The sequence below is a fragment of the Stenella coeruleoalba genome, assembly GCF_951394435.1.
Source record: "Stenella coeruleoalba genome assembly, chromosome: X".
In the NCBI taxonomy this organism is placed as follows: Eukaryota; Metazoa; Chordata; class Mammalia; order Artiodactyla; family Delphinidae; genus Stenella; species Stenella coeruleoalba.
In genome coordinates, this window is record NC_137152.1 from 17,413,079 (window position 1) to 17,433,356 (window position 20,278).

The 20,278-nt window shown below is 39.0% G+C and overlaps 2 protein-coding genes across 4 annotated transcripts in view; one reads left to right on the forward strand and one right to left on the reverse strand.

Annotated features, from left to right (window-relative positions):
* The first annotated feature begins 1,992 nt into the window (after positions 1-1,992).
* Positions 1,993-20,278, forward strand: part of ZFX (zinc finger protein X-linked) — a 191,761-nt gene continuing 173,475 nt past the window's right edge. Inside the window, exon 1 of the mRNA XM_079909706.1 lies at positions 1,993-2,583. The gene's annotated coding sequence lies outside the window, so the exon portion shown is untranslated. The remainder of the gene's footprint in view (positions 2,584-20,278) is intronic.
* KLHL15 (kelch like family member 15) overlaps positions 12,517-20,278 on the reverse strand; it is a 32,447-nt gene continuing 24,685 nt past the window's right edge. For all 3 annotated transcript variants that reach the window (XM_079910442.1, XM_079910441.1, XM_079910443.1), the window contains one exon: positions 12,517-17,757. In XM_079910442.1, coding sequence (XP_079766568.1) covers positions 16,648-17,757 — 1,110 coding nt within the window. In that variant the 3' untranslated portion in view covers positions 12,517-16,647. The remainder of the gene's footprint in view (positions 17,758-20,278) is intronic.

The following is a 20,278-nucleotide window of genomic DNA, read 5'->3' on the forward strand; positions in this document are numbered from 1 at the left end:
AGATGTATTGTTTGGTATACATGTTTCTTTCCACTAAGCTATTAAATAAGACTTACTGTTATTATTAAGGCTCTATCCTTCATATTTTAGTTTTATACATTTCCAAGCCATTTCATTGAGTTTTTGGTCTCAAATTCTACTAATTCAAGTATCTTGATCTTGGTTTCCCTTCATTTGTATCTGTTTTGCATATTTTTCCAATTCTCTTTTTGTGCCATTGTGTGATTCTTTTAAATAACATAGAAATGATTTTTTAAAATCCAGTCTGGGAAATTTTATTTTTAAATATGGGAGCAGATTGCATTTATATTTATCATTATCGCTAATACATTTAGTTTATTATGTTTCATCTTTTTCTAAGCTATTTTTAATGGGCTTTTTTGCCGTTTCCTTTGGTTTATGATTTTTCTCTTATGAGTATATCCTTTGCTTTAACTTCTTCATGCTTTGGAAGGCATATATACTCCTTTTAGGACTAGTAAGTATGACCTTTAAGTATTCTGTGGATCTGGGGAAGGACACATACAAGGTGTTTTGATAGCAATAAAACTATCAGAGACTACTAGATCATGTCAAAAGGATTCAGGAGCCAACTTCAAGTTCCCTCTAGCTAAAGTGGGGATAATTTTAGCATCAATAAAGATAATTGCAGTGGTGTGAAACACATCAAATATGTTTGAATCCATGAGTTCATATTACCAAAAAACCTTTACTGTTTACCTTTTTAAAAAAACTTACTGTTTTTTTTTTAAAGAGATGTTTCTGGCCCCAGCTGTATTTGGAAAACTGCTAAATAAAATATTCAAGCAGAACAACAATTTTTTAAAAAAGCAGTCTGTGGCCTGTATTTCTTAAATTATCAGAATTTTTTAAATGAAATAGTAATCTTTTAGTTTCTCCTGATTCAGCCAAGTTGAGCTCACTTTTACTTTCCTCCCTCTACGTTAATAAAATCTTACATTTAGATGCAGATTAATCATTTAGACTTTTAAAAATTTTGTCGTTTTTACACGATTTTGTAATTTTTTTTTTTTTTTGCGGTACACGGGCCTCTCACTGCTGCGGCCTGTCCCGTTGCGGCTCAGCGGCCATGGCTCATGGGCCCAGCCGCTCCGCGGCATGTGGGATCCTCCCAGACCGGGGCACGAACCCACATCCCCTGCATCGGCAGGCGGACTCTCAACCACTGCGCCACCAGGGAAGCCCACAATTTTGTAATTTTTTTGAACTCTCTCTTTACTCTCGTTATTGTGGCATATATTTTTATTAAATTTTTTTTTCAACAAGTATGTGTTGGGACTTCCCTGGTGGTCCAGTGGTTAAGACTCCCCACTTCCAATGCAGAGGGCGTAGGTTCAATCCCTGGTTGGGGAACTAAGATCCCACATGCCACGCAGCATGGCCAAAACAAATATAATAAAATAAAAAGTGTGTGTTGATGATATGCTTTTGAACCCTGACAGTGTGGAAGAGCGGTTCCCAGCATGGGCTTAGAAGATCAGATTGCCTAGGCACCATCCTGGCTCTTAGATAAGGTACTCAATCTCTCTAGGCTTCAGTTTCCTCATCTGTAAAATGAGGATAATAAGAACTTCTGTCTTACAGGGTTGCCCATGGAGTGCATGAGTCAATATATATAAAGCACTTAGAACAGCGCCTGTCACACAGGGTGTGGTTTTCTTTTTTTTTTTTTGGGCCGCCCCGCGTGGCATGCGGACCAGGGATCAAACCTCTGCCCCCTGCAGTGGAAGCATGGACTTAACCACTGGACCACTGGGGAAGTCCACACAGGGTGTGTTTAATATCTGTTCCGTATTATTGTGAAAGACAATTTGGCAGAGCACGCAAATCTTCGATTACAATCTTTTTCTCCACAAAGTCTAGCTGTTGCTCCATTTTCTTCTGAAAGCTGAGGTTGCAGAGAAGCCTGAAACCAAACTGGTCTTGTTGCCTTATAGCAGAGTGGTTAAGAGCCCTGGTCAGACTGCCTCGGTTTGTGTCCTGGCTCTTCAACTCACCCTGGATGTGCGACCTTGGGCAAGTTACTCGACCTCTCTAATCCTTACTGTCGTCATCTGTAAAGTGGGGCAGCTCCTAGACCTCCCTGTCGTGGACCCTTTGCATTTGTTAGCCAAACCATCCTTCCTCTCTTTTATTTGTCTATTTTTTTCTCACTCTAATCTGTTAGTTCTGGGACTTCTAATCACAGTGTCCTCAGCCCCTGGCCAAGTATCTTCCTCCCTCCTCTTGGCCACCGCGGTGGATCCAAGGGCAAGCCCAGAACATAAAGACAACCGGTGTCCTTCCGTGGTGAAATCACAAGAGGGACCCTGCCTTTCTTCCGGGGTAACTGAGCTGGGACAACGTGAGCCCGGAGCTGCGTGTGCCGCTCTGGGGGAAGCCTGCCTGCTCCCACGCGGAGTGAGAGAGCTGAGGCAGCTGGAGAGCACAGGGATCCTGACAAGATCGTCCGAGTTTCTGAATCCAGTCCACTTAAAGGCCAGCACCGCCACTTTACTGGAATGCTCTGAGGGTTAAGTGAGAGCGTTCACGGAAAGCACCAAGTGGCGTGTGGAACTCAAGGTAAGCCCTCAATTAATGATGACTTGTTTTCTCCTGCCGTAACGATCACAGGGTGTCTTCCCCTTGTTAAAAGTTGTTGCCAAATGTGTCTGTGTGTAGGTAGTTCATCTTCCCTGAAGTGTGGCAAGTTCTTGCGGTCTGTAGATACAGGTCTTCCTCAAGCTTAGGAAGACCATTTTCTCGAAGATCTTTCATTGCGTGTCTTGGCTGGGAACAGCGAGTACCTGGGTGCTGGCGCTCGCTCTCTGTTCTCCGTATCGATCGATCTCTCTCTCGTCGTTCTCTCCTCCACCTCTGCCTGATGAGTTCCTGGGGGCGTGCACGTGGGTGACAGTGTTAATCCCAAGAGCGCTTGACTCCTTCCTTGTTCTACCCCCAACCCTCCTGGGCCACAGAAGGCCTGGGAGGACGAAGCCCCTGGCTGCCATGAGGCAGCCCCTTTATCCGGAGGGGTCCCCGGGGAGATGGGCTTCGGCCATTTCCCGGGCCAGGGCTTCTCTGTCTTTCTAGCAGCAGTGCTGGCAGGTACCTGCCATACACGACTTCTCAGTGACAGACTTCAGGCAGAGTCGGGGGAGGAGCGGCAGCTCTGCAGGATCCCACAGACCACTGCTGCACAGGCCTAGCCTGGGCGCTCAGAGGAAATGCAGAATCTCAGGCCCCATTCAGGACCCACTGCATCACAAGGAGAGTTTCTCACAACATCCCCAGGCGATTTGGTGCCCATTAACCTTTGAGAAGCTCTGCTCCAGAGCACAGGCCACTTTAACCCTTTTGTTCATGATCCTTTTGTTTTTGTTTTTTTGGTCTACTCACAAAGTCATTCTTTACAGCAAGAACCTTCCCGGACTTTATCACCAGACCAGATCACATCATGTTCTCTTTATTGCTTACTTCATCTTCATGTGAATTTTCCCTTAATGTAATGTTATTATCATAAAGTGGGGGCTCCAGTGCCAGGGACTAGGAGTCTTATATGCACGGTCCACACTTCACTGAAACTTTAACTTTACTAGGTCAGATTCCTGCTGTGTCCTTGGCTCGCCTCACCTTGCCATAGTTGTGTCAGCAGCTTCTGTTTTGTTCTTCACTCCATAAGAGCTCAATGATTTGAATACTTTCTCCTGGAGTTTAGAAACTAACTAATTTGTTTCCACTCACTAACCCTGATACATTTTCTTTCTCCAGTACTGGATCAATATTGCCCACCCAACAGTAACAAAATATTAATGGCTAACATTGGTTACCACACACTGTAGACATGGTTAATCTCATTGTAACTCCATCAGGTAGGTTCAAATATTCCCATTTTTTGGATGAGTTGGAATTGGGATCTTTCTCTCTCTCTTTAGGATGCTTCCATTCTCATGACAAAATATTATGTATACTATAACGGGTATATAGAAATTCAATTTTGTCTACTTTTGTGTACCTTTGCATATTTCCATCAGGAAAAGGTACGTAAAAGCAAAATAAATAAGTACTGTCTGTAATAGTGGATGACTGTCCAGTGTATCTCTCCAGCTCCGACCTCTCTTCTAAACTTCATCTAGATTTATATCTAGGGACTTTTTTGACCTTTACACTTGTGAACACCTCACAAGCATTTGAGACCTGATGGGACTGAACCTGCACTCCCGCTACTTCCTCCCCAAATCGCTCTTCTACCCATCCTTCCCATTGTAATTTATGGCATCATCAAATGTCCTGTACTCAAGATGGTTCCCTCTCCAGCACCTCCTGTACCCAACCCATCACCAAGTTCTGCCGGTTGTAACCTCCAGAGGATGTCCTAACCATTCGCTTCTCAGTCTGCAGTGTCAGCCACCACTGTTTTCCAAGTCATCATCACCCTTCACACTTCCCTGACCCACTCAGTGAGAGTCCCAACTCCATCCTTATTGCCATCTGGGGACCAGACGACCCTTTAAAATATAAATCACATCGGCCACTTATTCAGAACCCTTCAATGACTTTCCATTTCCCTTAGAATAAAATACAAACTCCTCACCCAGCCTTAGGTGGCCTTGTGTGATCTGGCCCTAGTACCTCTCCCATCACATCTTGCACCACATTTCCCACCTTCCTCTCCTCAATCCTGTTTTAGTCTCTCTGCTGCCCCAGCTGCTTTTTTGTTGCAGAGCTACACACCCCTGCCCACTCTCTATTTTTCGATCTTCTCTTACTCATCCTTTATATCTCCAGCTATATATTCCTTCTTTAGAGAGACCTTTCCTAACCACCCAATCAGAACTGGCTTCTCCTGAGTAATCTTTATAGTGCCAATTGTGGCAGCCATCACAATTTGCAATTACATGTTAATTTGTGTTTAAGGGTTTAATGGCTGCCTCTCGTACTCTGAAGATAGAGAATATGAAAGCCTTTAGATCCTAGCACCTAGCACAGTGACTGGCACATAGTAGGTGTTCATGAAGCATGTGGTGAAGAACTGAATCTCCTTGTCATTGTCTTCTGCACTCTGGGAAAGCATCTCAAAGATGTCTTTCACATGAGCAGGTGAATTTTCTACCACATCCTTTCTATCCTTTACTGACTTCATATGGATTTTAATTCTCTTGTTGCCTTTGGAATTTTCTTAGTCTTTGAGTCAACTACCTTTTCCTCTTTTACTCTTCATCTTCCTGTGACCTTTTGCTCCTCACGCACAGAGGTTATGATTACTTGCAATCTTTTGAAGATGCCAAGTAGTGTGACTTCTTTCTTCAGGACCTGAAAGCAAATAATTTTCCACAAATATTTCCTTTCTCCGAGTCTTCCAACTACTTATTTTATCCCATAGACTTTGTTTGTAAACCCCAACTTGTTTTTTCACCCAACTTGTTTTTTCACTTAAGTCATACACAAATAAGGGAAGACCCTTCCAGACTCAGTGTGTCAACAGAATGCATGGGTTGCCTTTAGTCTCAACTTCTGTTTGGGTAGCAGTCCCATCCCTTTGATACATCTGTAGTTGGAAAGTGGGTGAGTTGATGAGCACAGCTTCCAGTCCACATTTCAGCTTCTAATAGGCTTTCTCTCATTGCACCTGTTGAATTCTGGTGGTTATTGCCCTCCTCTCATTGTCTCCTTCTCTGGTACTGGAAGCCAGTGGCAGTAAGTGAAACTGTTCTTCCTATATCTGTGGTCGCCTACACTGAGTAATGGGGGAGGATATGCTTTACACCACGGCCACTTGGTCCTTACTTCCTGCCTAGTTGATTGCTGGGCTTGTTCTGTCTCAATGTGAAAATGTAAAAAGACAGTTGGGTAGACTGAGGGGTGGGGATGGGGGCCGGAGGGGTCAGAGGGCGCTGGTGGGGGTGACGGGTTTCAAGGCAAGGGGCAAAACTCAGGAACAAAACTGCCTCACTTACAGTGTAGCTCTTTGGAATCAAGAGAATTGAATGCCCAGTTCTCTGGCTAGTAAAGGCCCGAATCTCTGAGTCAGGACACAGTTGGTGGAGCAATAACAATATACCTTAAAAAAATATATTTCTCCACTTGCTCTCTTTCATGAAGGGAAGCCTGAGTATTCCATAATGTGAAGTATGGATCTATTTTTCTCAGTCTAACTCCATCTGCCTTAAAATTATTTTCAGGGCTGCTCACAATTTTATATTATGTTGCCTGTCAATCTTTCATTATTTTAATGGGTTTTTATTCTTTTCTGTAAGGTCATGGGATATTAGTGAAAAGTTGTGAGGAGTTTCACTGGAGGACTGTAATATCCAATTTTTCTCTTATCCGCTTTCAACAAAGAACTCTGCAGATCCACAGAATATTCATGAATATGATTTTTTTTTCTTAACATCTGCTCCCATAGCTCTGTCAGTGAGGAATTCATCATTCCCAAAGCATTCCATATGCTTTTCCACTCTGCATTTACCCATGCAATTTCCCCTGGCACAAATCCTCTTCATTTTTTGGCCTCTAGCAATTCAAGAACAGGATGTTTCGATCCTCCTCTTCTTTTGAGCCGAGGACACTGTGACTCCATGTTTGTGAGTACAAACATTCTAATCAGAATCATGCCAACATTGATGAAATTTAATGAAGAACATATTTTCCTGAGCAAACTCAAATCAATTTAATTCCTTGATATCATTTTTCTGTATAATGCAGGTAAAATGTTTCTAGTATATATTTAAATTTATTTGCTTTTATTTTACTGAAATTATTTTCATCTGGAAAATTCTTGTTCGTAAAAATGTCACCATGGAGACCTCTTTTAAAATTTGTCCCAATAGGGCTTCCCTGGCGGCGCAGTGGTTGAGAGTCCGCCTGCCGATGCAGGGGACACAGGTTTGTGCCCCGGTCCGGGAAGATTCCACATGCCGCGGAGCGGCTGGGCCTGTGAGCCATGGCCACTGAGCCTGCGCGTCCGGAGCCTGTGCTCCGCGACGGGAGAGGCCACAACAGTGAGAGGCCCGCGTACCAAAAAAAAAAAAAAAAAAAAAAATTTGTCCCAATAAAAAAATTTAACCTCTTACAAGTGAGTTTACTTTTATGGCAATTTTGTCTACCTGGGAGTAACCCTGAGCCAATGACGGACAGCAGTTGGATGATAAATATCCTAGCTTCCTTGTCCTCTGGTGAGATGACTCAGGTGAGCTCTACACAGTTTTTCCCAGTACCCCGGGGAAGGGGGTGGGATTGACCCCCAGTCACCCCCAGTGAAAAACTGCTTGCTGATATACCCTTTACTGGCTCATCCCCAGCCCTTTCTTATTTCCCACCTCCCTACTGATGCTTTCTGGAATGACCTCTTAGATCATTCTAATACTCTCATTCTAGTCTCAGATGGAGTCAGCTTCCAGGGAGTCCAACCTAAGATTACAAATATAATTGTAGAAAGTTTTTGCCATTGTCAGTTATATTGTGTTGATTATTTTTATGGAGTTTAAATTTTCCATGGTTGGTGTTTTAATTCCCAGCGATAAAAAAATTTTTAATGAGTTAAAATAAATAAGCCCCTAAATAAAAATGAGCCATTTTTTCATCTTAACAAATTTTACTAGGTGCTATTCTATGTTGATTATTTCTACCAGAACTAGAATCCACTTGAATAGAAAACTGATAGATTGGATCTGGGTGCATGCCTGGGTCAGAACCTCCTGCCTCATGTGACATCCTGTGCTTTTTTGCACATCCTTTCTTAAAAAGCCTTTTTCATATTCTCCACCTAGAGAAATCCAACTTAATCTCCACGACCAAGTAGAAATGCCAATTCCTCCATGAACCTTTTACTGATTCTCATCAATAGTAACTATAACTCTGAGCTCCCACAGCATTCCTGTTTTTCCTTCTACTTGGCACCCTGTCTTAAGTGATTTTTAGGTGTTTCTGTTTCCTCATTAGATTGAGAGCAAAGTAGATCTTTTCTTTCACTCCCACTAGCACCCACATAGCAGGTATTCAATAAGAGTTTGAATGTATGTTTTCATTACAGAAGATGGAACCCTACAAAGAAAATTCTCATAATCCAGATCTAAGGAGAATGCTGTTTAGGGTTTCTTTTGAATCTGTAATGTATAACATGCTTTTCTCAGTATTTCGTCTCTCAAATATATTTGATTCTTAATCATTTTGTTACATTAGTATATTTTCCATCCCTTTGTTTTCTCTAAATTGTTTTATTTGCTTTCCATATTTAATGAAATGTGATATGATTTTTAATAATTGCCAATAATTAAAGATACCTAGTCATCGTTTGAAATACTATACTGAAGAGTGATAAAGCATAGTTGATGAAGAATCCTTCAAAATCCATAAAACACCAAAATATCATTGAAAAATGCATAAATGACATGAACAGGAATTCACAGAACATATGACAAATAGACATGTGAAAATTACTCAACACTCACTATAATCAAAGAAATAGTAATTAAAATACAATTTTCATCTATTAAATTGCTAATTTATTTATTTCTAAGTACAGGGTATGGTAATAGAGAAACTCAAATTCACTGCTGATGTGAGTTTAATATTGTACAACTTTCCTGGAGCTTAACCTAGCAATATTTGTCAGGGACTTCAGTTCATTTTTTTATTCCATCTTACAAAACTACATTTAGGAAACAATTGTAAGTCTGGAACATATCAAATGAAAGAAAATTTTTAAACGTAGTATAGGAACAAGAGGGGCATGGTTAGATAAATTATGGTACAGCCATATTATGTAACACTAAGCAATCACTACAAATATTTTCAAAGAAATTTTAATGACTTGTGAAATTGTTTCTAATAAAATTTTATGTGGAATACAGGATACAAAACTAATCTCACTCATCTCCATAACACTCTGATCCCTGAGACAGCTTTCTATTGACTCCTTATTTTCCTAGGTATGAGTCACTTTCCTGTTTCTTAGCATGTCTCACAATTTTTCATTAGAAACATTTTAGATAATATATCGTAGCAACTCTGGATCCTGTGGGGTTGTTTTGCTGTTTTTTTGGTTTGTTGTGTGTTAGTTTAGTGACTTGCCTGGAGGAATTGTGGTGGCTATTCCCCGCCCCCCTCCCCCACCCATGTACAACCACTGATGTCTCAGCTCACTTTTTTTTTTTTTTTTTTTAACTCTTGTTTTTATTTTTAAACTGGGATGCCCAGGGATCACCGGAGTCATCATAGCTTTGTGGTCAGCCAATGATTGGTCAGAAGTTACACTTAAACACCTTGAGCCAGTAAAGCTTCTGCCCTTTGCTGAGCAATCTCTGTGTGTGGCCTGGGGAATGCATTCAAAGTCTGTGCAGTTTCCAAGTCTATTACAGCTTTTATTTTCTGTGCTTGCAAGGCCTCACATCCAGCCAGGGACAAGTAGCTTGCTAGGGCCCTCTTAGGTCTCCCCTTAGTTACACACAGCCTTGTCCATAAGCACAGCTTCCTAGACCACCAGGGTTAAAGTAAATAGCTCATTCACAAGATCTCCTGGTCTGTCCACTAGTCTATTGCTAAACCCAATCACTATTGAGACCTCAGGCTAGCTGCAGTGTCGGCCACAGTGACACATGGGATTCTCCACACTCCATTCCAGAGAAAGGCTGACCCCTCCAATGGCCCTGGTAGAATTTCCATGCCACAGAGCTGGGGAACAAGGAGTTAGGATGAGAACAGCCCCAGGCTAAGACATCAGACTCCCACTGTCCTTACTGAGGTTCAGTACATTTTCTTGAATAAGTGCTTCTCAAGTTGTTGGATGCCTTTGGTCAATTTCCAGAGTCTTTACATTTTTTTTGACAAGTTTGTTCACTTTTATCATTTTTTTTTAGGGAGAGGATTTGCTGAGCTCCTTAGTTGGCCATTCTGGAAGTCCTGCTCCTTAAATCATACAAGTTGTACAAATTAATCACACAAACTTATCTTACTCCTGGGGGGAGAAGGTGGGACCTTCCTTGGGATGTGAAATCCCCAGGGTAATGTTGCCTTGGCAAGATTTTCACTTCAAGCCTGGAAGCTAACTGGAGCTGCAGGAGTTAAGTCCTACTTTGTAAACCAGAGGGCCTGAATCAGTGGTCCTCTGTGCTTGTTTTCTTTCAGTTACTCCTTAGCCAGGTTTTTTCAAGAGCATTCATGGATCATATATATTCCATGAAAAAAAGAGCTCCGTGGTCAAATGTTTGATTTACACCTAGCTAAACAAAATCAAAGGAATTTACATAAGGACTTCTCAGAGGCTTTTAACATGCTAATGTTTGAGATTCTCTAAGAAAGAGAAATGATATGTAGGGTTTCCTCAGATTATCGTGACCACTGAACACTATCCCCCCCCCCCCACCCCAAGAGCATTTCAGGGGATTAATGATCTGCAAAACACCCTTTGGTCTTGTTTTATTTGACATTTTCAGCCTGGGTCAGAAATACTGGATATTAAGGGAAGAACTATCTGTTGACAACTGTGATAGCTGTATGCATCAACCTTTTAGACATAGGAGCGATGGTAGTGGAAACTGAATGGAGGGAAATTCCTCTGGGAGGTCAATTTTGGCAGACAATCTAGCTCTCTAATACAGCTGCCCCTCCTCACCAGCAGTATTTCACTGGTGATCTTCCAAGTTTCTGGGTTCTATTTTTATTAAGGCAGACTTATCATCTGCCAGACATTAAGTCAGACTCTTGGAAAATAAAAAGACAGCATCTGTCCTCAATGAGTACAGTTAAAGGTAAGGTAAAGAAGACATTTATAATCAAGTTTTAGAGGAGGTGGGGTCTAGGTATCCACAAGGTGCTATGGTAAGACCAAGGGGACATTTAAAAAAGATGACAAAGGCCATGATGCCCAGGCTGGTTCTTGAAGGCCAAGAAAGGGTTAGCCAGGAAAAGAAGAGGGAAAGATCATGTGTGAAGGCAGAGAGGCTGGAGAGAACATGGCATATTCAGGGAACTCCCAGCAGCTTGCATAGCTAGAGAATAGGGCACAAGAGAGACTGAACAGGTATGAACGGCATGCTAGGGAGTCTGAATCTTATTCTCACGGTGAAGGGGGATTACTAAAGGCTGTTGAATCTCAGGATCAGGTTTACCTTTTGAAATTTCACTCTGGAAGCAGTGTAGAAAATGGATTGTGGAGGTAGAAGATCAGAGAGAAAGCTCCAGGAGGCCAGCATGGATGGCAAGGTGAGGGCAGTTGAGAGTTTAAAGTGATAGGAGTGGGTGAAGACGTTGGGGTGAAGTGGGAGAAAGGCAAAGGTAGCGCCACATAATAATACGTGGAATACAGGACAAGGGGCAGGTCTGGGGGGGAGAAGATAATGTATTGAGGTTTGCACTTGTTCAGTTTGAGATTCCAATAAAACATGTGAGAGATGTTCAGAAGATGGTTGGAACTCTGGGTTGAGAAATAGAGATTTAACAGGTATCAGAATAAAAGTGGTAGGTGGAGCCATAGATGTGGGTGAAACTGGACAGGGAATGTATAGACTGAGAAAAAAGCAGAGACAAAAACCCTGAGGAACTATATTATCTCCCTCTTCCAAATGCCTACAGAATCTTTTTGTAACTCATATAGCAATAAACATTTAGCCCAGTGCCTATTATGTACCAAAAGTATCATGCTAGATATGAGGGTACAAAGAGGAATAAAAGAAGGTCCCTTCATCCAAGGAGACTATGATCTAATTGTGGAAGGAATTACACCCAACTAGTATGCAAAATGAAATGAAATAAGAGCTATAAATGTGTTGAGCATAGAAGAGGCAGTTAATTCAATGGAAGAGATAAAACAGGCTTCAGGAGGGGAGGAGCGCATTTGAGTTGGGCTTTGCAAAATAAGTGGACTTTGCAAGCAGGGAAGGGGAAACAAGGCAAGCGATTTGAAGCTGGAAATTAGCAAAGATCACAACAGAATAGAGTGCGGAAAGTGACAGAAAGAGGCGGGAAAGGTGGCTTGAGGCCAGGATCCAGGGAATCCTGTCCATGTTTCTCAGGAGTCCGTTTTAAAGAAGGCACACATGTGCCTAAATATATCCAAGTGCTTGTGTTGTAGCAGATTCATTTCTACCGGATTCCCTAATTTCAGAAATGCCTTTAAGAACAATGAATCAAAAATGCTAAGGAAATCTAAAAATCACCAAACTAAGGCTTGAGGGCTTATAAATGCTTTTTCTCGGTTCTCTATTTCCATTCTGCAAAACTCTGTTAGTGGAACTTTAATTACTTGGCTTCACTATAAAATTTCCATTGCATGTAAGTGTAAATAATTTCACTCAAATGCTCTCATTTCAATCTGTGGCTGAAAGCATCGGTAGAAATTACATTTTTGTGGCACTTCCTTGGCACATTGAAGGAAAACAAAATGTATACTGTTAATCAAGTCATGAGTGACTTTGAAAGTGATAGATTATATCAAGATAGTAAATAATAAGAGATGAAGTATATTTTAAAGATTAAAAATATTTTATTTAAACTTTTCTTCATAAACACTTTTAACATTTTTTTTCAATTTAAAAACAGAATGGATAGCATAAACATGTTTTGAATAGATTATATTCACGGCTTGGGAAAAATTACCTGACAAAAATGTAAAGGCTTCCAAAACAGGTATAAAAGGCAAACCTTAAATTATTCTAAGATTTTTAAATCGGCCCTAGGATTATTTGACTACTGGCCCAAAATGTACCTAAAGGTCAAAATATTTTTTCTATAGACAAAATATGCCCAAGGGGTATAGGGCATATACAAGTTAGATAGAAAATAACCTCTCTGATCACCTCACTGGAACATTCCTTCAGAAAGCAAACACCTAATCCTTACTGATATACTGATTAATAAGGTTTTTAATGTAGTTGTTCCCAAAGATGTAAAAAGAAAATCTAAGAACATTAAGGAGGAACAAACAAAGCTGACAGCATTCTCTCAATGTTACTCGTGTAATATTGAAGTTATACTGGTATACTGAAAGGAAACGACTTCCATGAGTTTACCTATTCCAGTCTATGTCTATTGAATATTTGACTTTATAAACTCTTGATAAACTAATTTTTCAGGACTTTCATTTTTAAGATAAATCTCTTTTTAGAAGATATTTATCCCCAAACCAACTCTAATCTGATAGAATGTATGATCCCTAAAAATGTTCAGAGTACAAAAAAAAATAAAAAATGTATAATAGGCAAACAGGAAAAATGGCACGAGCAGTTTTACTGCCATATAGCCCTCATTTATATCTAATTTACACTATTATCTATGTTGTGTTTTACTTCAGTCTAAAATTTTAAATTACGTATTCTCAAAAGAGCTAGTCTTTTCTGAGAGATAGCTTATAAACTGAAATAACAATTTATATTATAAACTGAAATGTTATGACCTACAACCACATATACATATATAAAAATAGTCCCACTGAACGTTTGACATGTTTAGATAATGCAGCTCAAATAATTTGTTATAAAATACTTTAAAGCTTAGTTTCATGTAATTAAGACAAAACCATTTTTACCACTTCTCCCCACACAAATGTGTGTCCTTTACTATGACTCGAGCAGGCTTCCCAGAATGAGGTGTCCAAAGGTGCTGCTTTAGAAAAGATAAGTGAAGGGCTCAGTCGATATTTCACAAATTATAGTAACACTCACACAGAGTAATGAGGACACAGAGAAAGCTGTCTCAAGAAAAGCTAATAATTCTATTAATTAAGCTTTACTTTTTAAAAACCAGTAGTATTTCTTCCAATACAAAACCTTCAACGTGAGAATCTTGAATTTTATGAAAAGGTTGTAGTGCAAGGATTTTCTTTAAGCAGATTAAAATAAAAACTTAGAAGGTCAAAGACATGGAAGAGAACAAACGTTTCTAATTAAGATGCAATTAACAAAAATCAGCTATTTTTGTAAAGTCTGGCATTTAAAATGTAAAGTGAAAATTAACACACAAAGATCACAGCAATTACACTGTATAGTTTTAAATCTTACTGAATTTTAAAAAAACTATTTTGAGCACATATAATGTATATAAACAAAAATGGTTCCAAATGAAGCACACAAAAAATAAACTTGAAAAAAATTCTATGAAAAAATTTTCCATAGTTTAGTATAACAAAAATAAATCTCTTTCAGCAATTAAACCATAATTTTAAAAGGGAATGTAAGTTAATCATGGATTTAAAATAAGCTAAATTAGCACTACATATAAACAGAAGAGTTTTCTCATACATTCAGAACCCAAGCAATAACAACTATTCTTAAAGCTCAAAACTGATTACAGCTGACATCAGGTCAGACATGACTTACGTGTGAAGCTTAACCCAGAGTTAGTTCAAGTTAAAAGATTTCACAAATTTTCCAAAACATGAACTTTGATCTTGGCCTTGTGTTTTTACAATGAAGACCAAGAATATTCAATTGTTTGCCCAGATCTTACTTTAACTAGGACTACGAAGTCATATCTAAGCAATTAAAGAGAACCACCACTGGAGTGTAAAAGCCTGATGGGGTTCCCTGTCTCGGTCTTTTCCAGCAAAAGACAACAATGAGGAAAATAATGAAGACGTTACTGTTATTTTCTTTAAAGCAAGACGGCACACATATAAAACACTAAGCCAACTAATATATTAGAAAAAGAATTAAACGGCTAATCTAACTCCTAGTTTTCAAAAGTAAAATGACTAAAAATGATTTTTAAGATGTAGAAAAAGGCTTTTACCCATATTACCATGGGAAACAGGATACTGAATTTCATTTTTAGAAACTGAAAGTAAATGATAGGACCACTTAATAAAAATTTAAGTCTCATATACAAAAGAATATTAAGTTGATTTCTAAAGCCAATCCCAATGTTTCGCTTTTTAAAAAACTACTTATGTACCTGACTGTTTCTAGCCTCCAGTTGTAGAGTTTTAAAATCAGGTTTTTTTCATAGTTGTCTATTTTAATTGCAAAAATGAAACAAGTCTTCACATTTCCATGATTTCACTCTTCCATTTTATATTCAGTGGCGGCAGCAGCAAAAAAAAAAAAAAAAAAAAAAAAAAAAGTGAAACTAGAAAATTTACACAACAGCCATATAGAAGGCATTGCAATATTGCACCAATATCCTAAGATCTGGCAAGTTTTGCCAGTGTAGATCTAGTCTGTATCATATATAGAGTCTACTCAGAAGAAAATGGCATCAGTTTGAATGATCCACTCCCTGGTTATTCTTGCTTAATTTTGACAACTATATGCTTTTTCTTCGAGTTTAAAGAGTTGAAAGGTGCGGCTAATCCTAAAACACTTACTATAAATGCTTTTAAACAGTTATTCTTGATCCATTCTGAACTTTGAGGTTACTATCTTTCATGCTAGTAGCTTTCAGTAAATAAAACAAAAGCTGAGGGCTTACATCCCCAGTGCCACTAAATATTTTGTACTAAATAAACAAGTAGATATGACCAGTTAAGATTATAATTCTATTCCTTACCTCTAAGTCAAAACTGAGCTCAAATTTTCCACAAGTTGCTACTTTCCATTCAATAACAGATGCAGCAGCCTTATTGAATGTAAAGAATGGGAGTTGCACTTACTTTTAAGGGGCCTTTATTTAGGACTCTGGTATTACCTAAATTCTCTTTAAAAGTGCTTGCACGCTGCAGGGCCAGGGCTTGTCATATACCACTCCGATTCTCACTAAAAACAGGGTAACATTAAACAGACTGCAAAGAAAAACATTTTCAAAAAGAAGACATACATCGATAAGCAACACTAACGTTTACTTTTGAAAATAAAACATAAAATGTTAGTTTTCATAAAACCATACATGTTTCAGGAATATAAGGAGTTTGAATATTACTGAATCAGTATGGACTGAAGATAGGCTACTCTGATACCAAACAAGGACTCCAGTTCTTTTAACTTTCTAAAAATGTTAATACATGAAAAGACGTTACATCTAGAATACAACAAGTATGGCAAACCGTGTGTGCAAGTGCACTAGCTTAAAAATATAGAATCCTAACCACGCATAAAAGGGGATGTGCCTTATATATTCATAAGATGTAAGCAAGTATGGATATGCTCTCACTAACACAATGCAGATAAGAGAAGGCAGCTTAGAAATAGTGTTCTGAATATAAAAAAGTTAAATTTGTAGAAAATTTATATTTTTGCATTTTCAGCAAAAAGCCATGCAAAAAGGTCAAGAGTTTTAAACTTAAAAAATAAAATCAAAAAGTCTAACAGACTGCAATACACCGAAATAAATGTTCAAAAAGATTTCAGATAGAGATAGGAACTGAAATTACATCCAGTGACACTTATCAGGTCTTCTCTTAGAAGATGCATGACTCCTACACTGACATTTGAAAGAAATGTTTAAAGCATAACATCAACTTCCCAGATAAGTGAATCGTTCTATTAAACTGCTTCTGGAAGTAGTTTCAAGAGCTAGTGCTTAGAATTGACTTATTGCATGAGTTTGAGGCCACTAAAAAGAAAAAACAGGATGCGAGAACAGAATGAAAACATTTTCATGTATTAGACCAATGGCTTTGATAGTAAAACTAGTGAGGTTCTTCTTTATGTGTTTTAATTAACTACTTTGTCTCAAACAAATTTTTTGTTTGGCTTTATTGAAGGGAGAAAGATGCCATTAGTTGCAACGTCTGACCTCATCCAGTATATATTCTGGAAAATGCAGGTTGCATACTTGTAAACCATCCAGCTTGCAGGGCATCCGCGGGTACTCATCTTCCTTCCATTTGTTTTCATCCGGATCAAAAGTGAGAATAGAATCGCTGTAATGACCATTGTAGCAAAGGCCTCCAAGAACCATTATCTGTTTGTCCAGCACAGTCACACCATGGCCACTTCTACCAATTGGCATGGACGCCAAGATGGTCCACTGATCAGTCTCTGGGTTGTACACTTCTGTGGAAGGGCATCCCTGAGACTCAAAAGAGGCCCTCAAGATCACACAGACACCACCGAAGACATAAAGCTTGCCGTTGTAAGAAATCATCTTGTGAAAACATCTAGCGTAATTCATTTTGCTCTTATTCTCCCAACAGTTGGTAACTACTTGAGTTCTCCTGGTCCGCTGTTCTATGGTCCCTTCTTTACTGGGGTCAAACACGCACACTTGTTTGGAGGTGGAAGATGAGGTGATTCCACCAGTGATAAACAACTTGTTATTGAGCACTGTCCCCTCATGTCCATACTTGTTAACTGGATAAGGATCCACAAATTCCCATTTATCATTGGTGATATCATATCTCTCTGTTGAATAGAAAGTCTCATCTCTGGTTCTGCCTGCTACAGCGTAAATAAACTTTCCAATAACACCAACTGCAAATTCTGAACGTGGTACAGACATGTCTGCCATCCGGAGCCAAGAGTTTTGTCTCGGGTCATACCTGAACACTTTGGAAGAAGCATGGAATTCGCCATCTGGGCCCAGTTCTTCCCCACCCAACAAGAACACGAAGTTATTCACGATAGCAAGGCAGTCCGGACGCAGAGGTACTTGTGGGCCCTCCAGTTCCCACCAGACTCTTGGTTTCTTTAAGAGAAGTATTTTACTGTTAACCATGCTATGTCCAATCATGCCTCGGAATACTGTAGTTTGGGGTTTGGCAGAGCGGATGCGGCTTGATTTCATGTCCAACAGAGGCTGCTGGTGAACGTTCTGAAAGTAATTCAAGGCTTGGTCAACTTCATAGCGCAGCTGTCGGGAGTATCTATAAAATTCTGATGTCTTAACCTAAGAATACAAGTAAAAGAATTTAACAACAAAAACAAAAAACAAAACATCAATGGCAAACAAAATATCAAAGCCCACTAAGATGATTAGCTTATGATTTTAAGCTACTTTACTAAAACTGATTTCCTGTTAAGATCACATACTTTCTTTTTATTATTTTTTTTACAAAGCTTTTATCATATTTGTTTTTGTAATTTCTATTTGTACTAATTTATGCACATTCCCAATCTTTTTAAAAGTAAACAAGTTATTTTCCAGGCACAAGCTAAATTCCTCTAACAAAATGTATTAATCATCTAATATATGTCGGGCCCTGGGCTACAAGTGGTGGCTATACGAGGACAAGTAGAGGTTTCACAGTAGAGGAAATGTTGGCCTTGGTTTTCTTAACCACAAGGAACACTCTAAGAACACCCATGGCTGAATAATTTGGGGAATTAAGTTAGTGAGTTAGTAAAAATTTAAATACACACAAAATTCTCAGTTGGTTTTTGACATAAAAACTTGGTGTGATATCATTAACTCCTATAGTAATAATTCAGTTGACAAGAAAAGGTCAAACTTTTTCCTTTTTGTTTTTGGGGTTGGAACTACCTAATTATAATGACTGCTAACATCTTATGAAGCACTTTTAAGTATCATGCTAACTACTGTGGGGAGATGAAAAAAAAAAGTATAAGATGTGGTCCATTTCCTCAAAGAACTTAGAGTATATTTCAGGAAATGAAAACAAATACACATCTACCAGTTTTAAGTAAATGAGGCAATTGACAGTTAGGTATGAAGCTGTATAGCTCATCTGTGAGTGCTATGAACTTTAGATACAGAACATATCAAACTGGTCCAAAACATTCAAGGGATGTTTTGTGAAAGAGGTAGGAAGTTGGAAACCAAGCAGAAACAGCCTGTATCATAATGACAAGGGTGAGATAAGAGGGCTAGGATTTGGATGGTTACCATTTGGATCCTGTAGAGATAAAATCAACAGATTTTATACTTTTTCTCTTTATTGAAATTGTTCACTATTATTATTTGCTGATTTCTTTCACAGTTATTTTGCTAGGAGGAATTAGGTTGTATGTCCAATCATTGTGATCGTATGATTAATTCTTTGTATTAAGAACAATTATACGATCTTTCCTCTTAGAGGGGTCATTAGGCTAACAAATTAAATATTTAAGGGCCTACTGTGCACAGCCAGTAGTCTGACTGCCTCACAGGTTTTGAAGTAACAGAATCAGCATAGTAATTAAGCATGACATCAAGCAGCCCAGTATGGTGATTAACAATTCGATTTAGGAAATATCTGACTTTGCCACTCACAAGCTGTGTGATTTTGGGCAAGTGACTCAGTATCTTTAAGCCAGTTTCCTCATCTGTATTACTGGGACAATAGCGCCTACACCTCATAACCCTAAGGTAGGAGACAGGCAAGATAATCCTACACGGAAAGGACTTAGTATGGTGCCTGTCATGTGGCAGTGCAGAAGAAATTACGGCTGCTATTAGCTATTATTACTGACCAGGGGACATCTGTGGAAGTGTCACTCAATTTACGTTAATGCATCTGATGATGTGCGTTTGTTTGTGTAAATATTCAGTCTTCCAGAAAGTAGAGGAGAAATGAGAAAAACTGTTACTCTGTACCTAATCCTCACCAGAAAAGCATGACTGATGACATGCAAGTAGGAGGAAGCTTTAGAGGAAGCAGCCGTGTTGTTTGGAGATCAAGAAAGAAAGGAAGGGGAATGCTGCCCATAATGGATAGGCAGATTTCAAGATTTCAAAGGAAAAACAGGATCAATTCCAAGATCAGAAACTGTGTAAAGAAGCTCAAGAAGGCTTGGAGGCTCTCAAAAGCATAATGCTGACTACATAATTGCAAAACATACTGATGAGGGGAAGAAAGGGGGAAAGTATCTAAAAAATCTGATGTGCTGCAGAGAGCTTTCTGGAATTCGGATGTTAAAAAACCACTTACGACAGATGGTAAAAAACAGGCACATAAAACAAGTATTAAAAAGAGTGAAATGGAGCTGTAAGAATATTGTGAACAAAGCTAAAGCCTTAGGAGGAACTGTGACTTTACAAAGTGCCAGATAGTGAATAAATGGCATTTTAGAGGTTAAAGTAAAAAAAAAAAAAAAAGTAGAGGAAAAAGTGAATTCCCCCCTGGAGGAGGTGGTTAATGTAATATTAACAAAGATAAAGAGAAACAGCCTCCTATCTTATTCCCATTCTCGGCTAAGAATATTATATTCTTTCCAATCTGAAGATCAAACACAATAACTAAGAAAAAACTTAAATCCAAGATGGCTGAGAAAAAAGAAAAACCAGGCAGATATTCTCACCGAGTTCAAGTCATCTGATCTCACAAATCACGTCCTGGGATCCTAGAAGCCTTCACAGATAAGGTTGCTTAACTGCTCTCTGTAATGTGTGTGGAATCATGAAGGATGGCAGAGGACTAGAAACCAGACAGATTTCCGAACTAAGACTGGTTAGCTTGAGCCTGATCCTG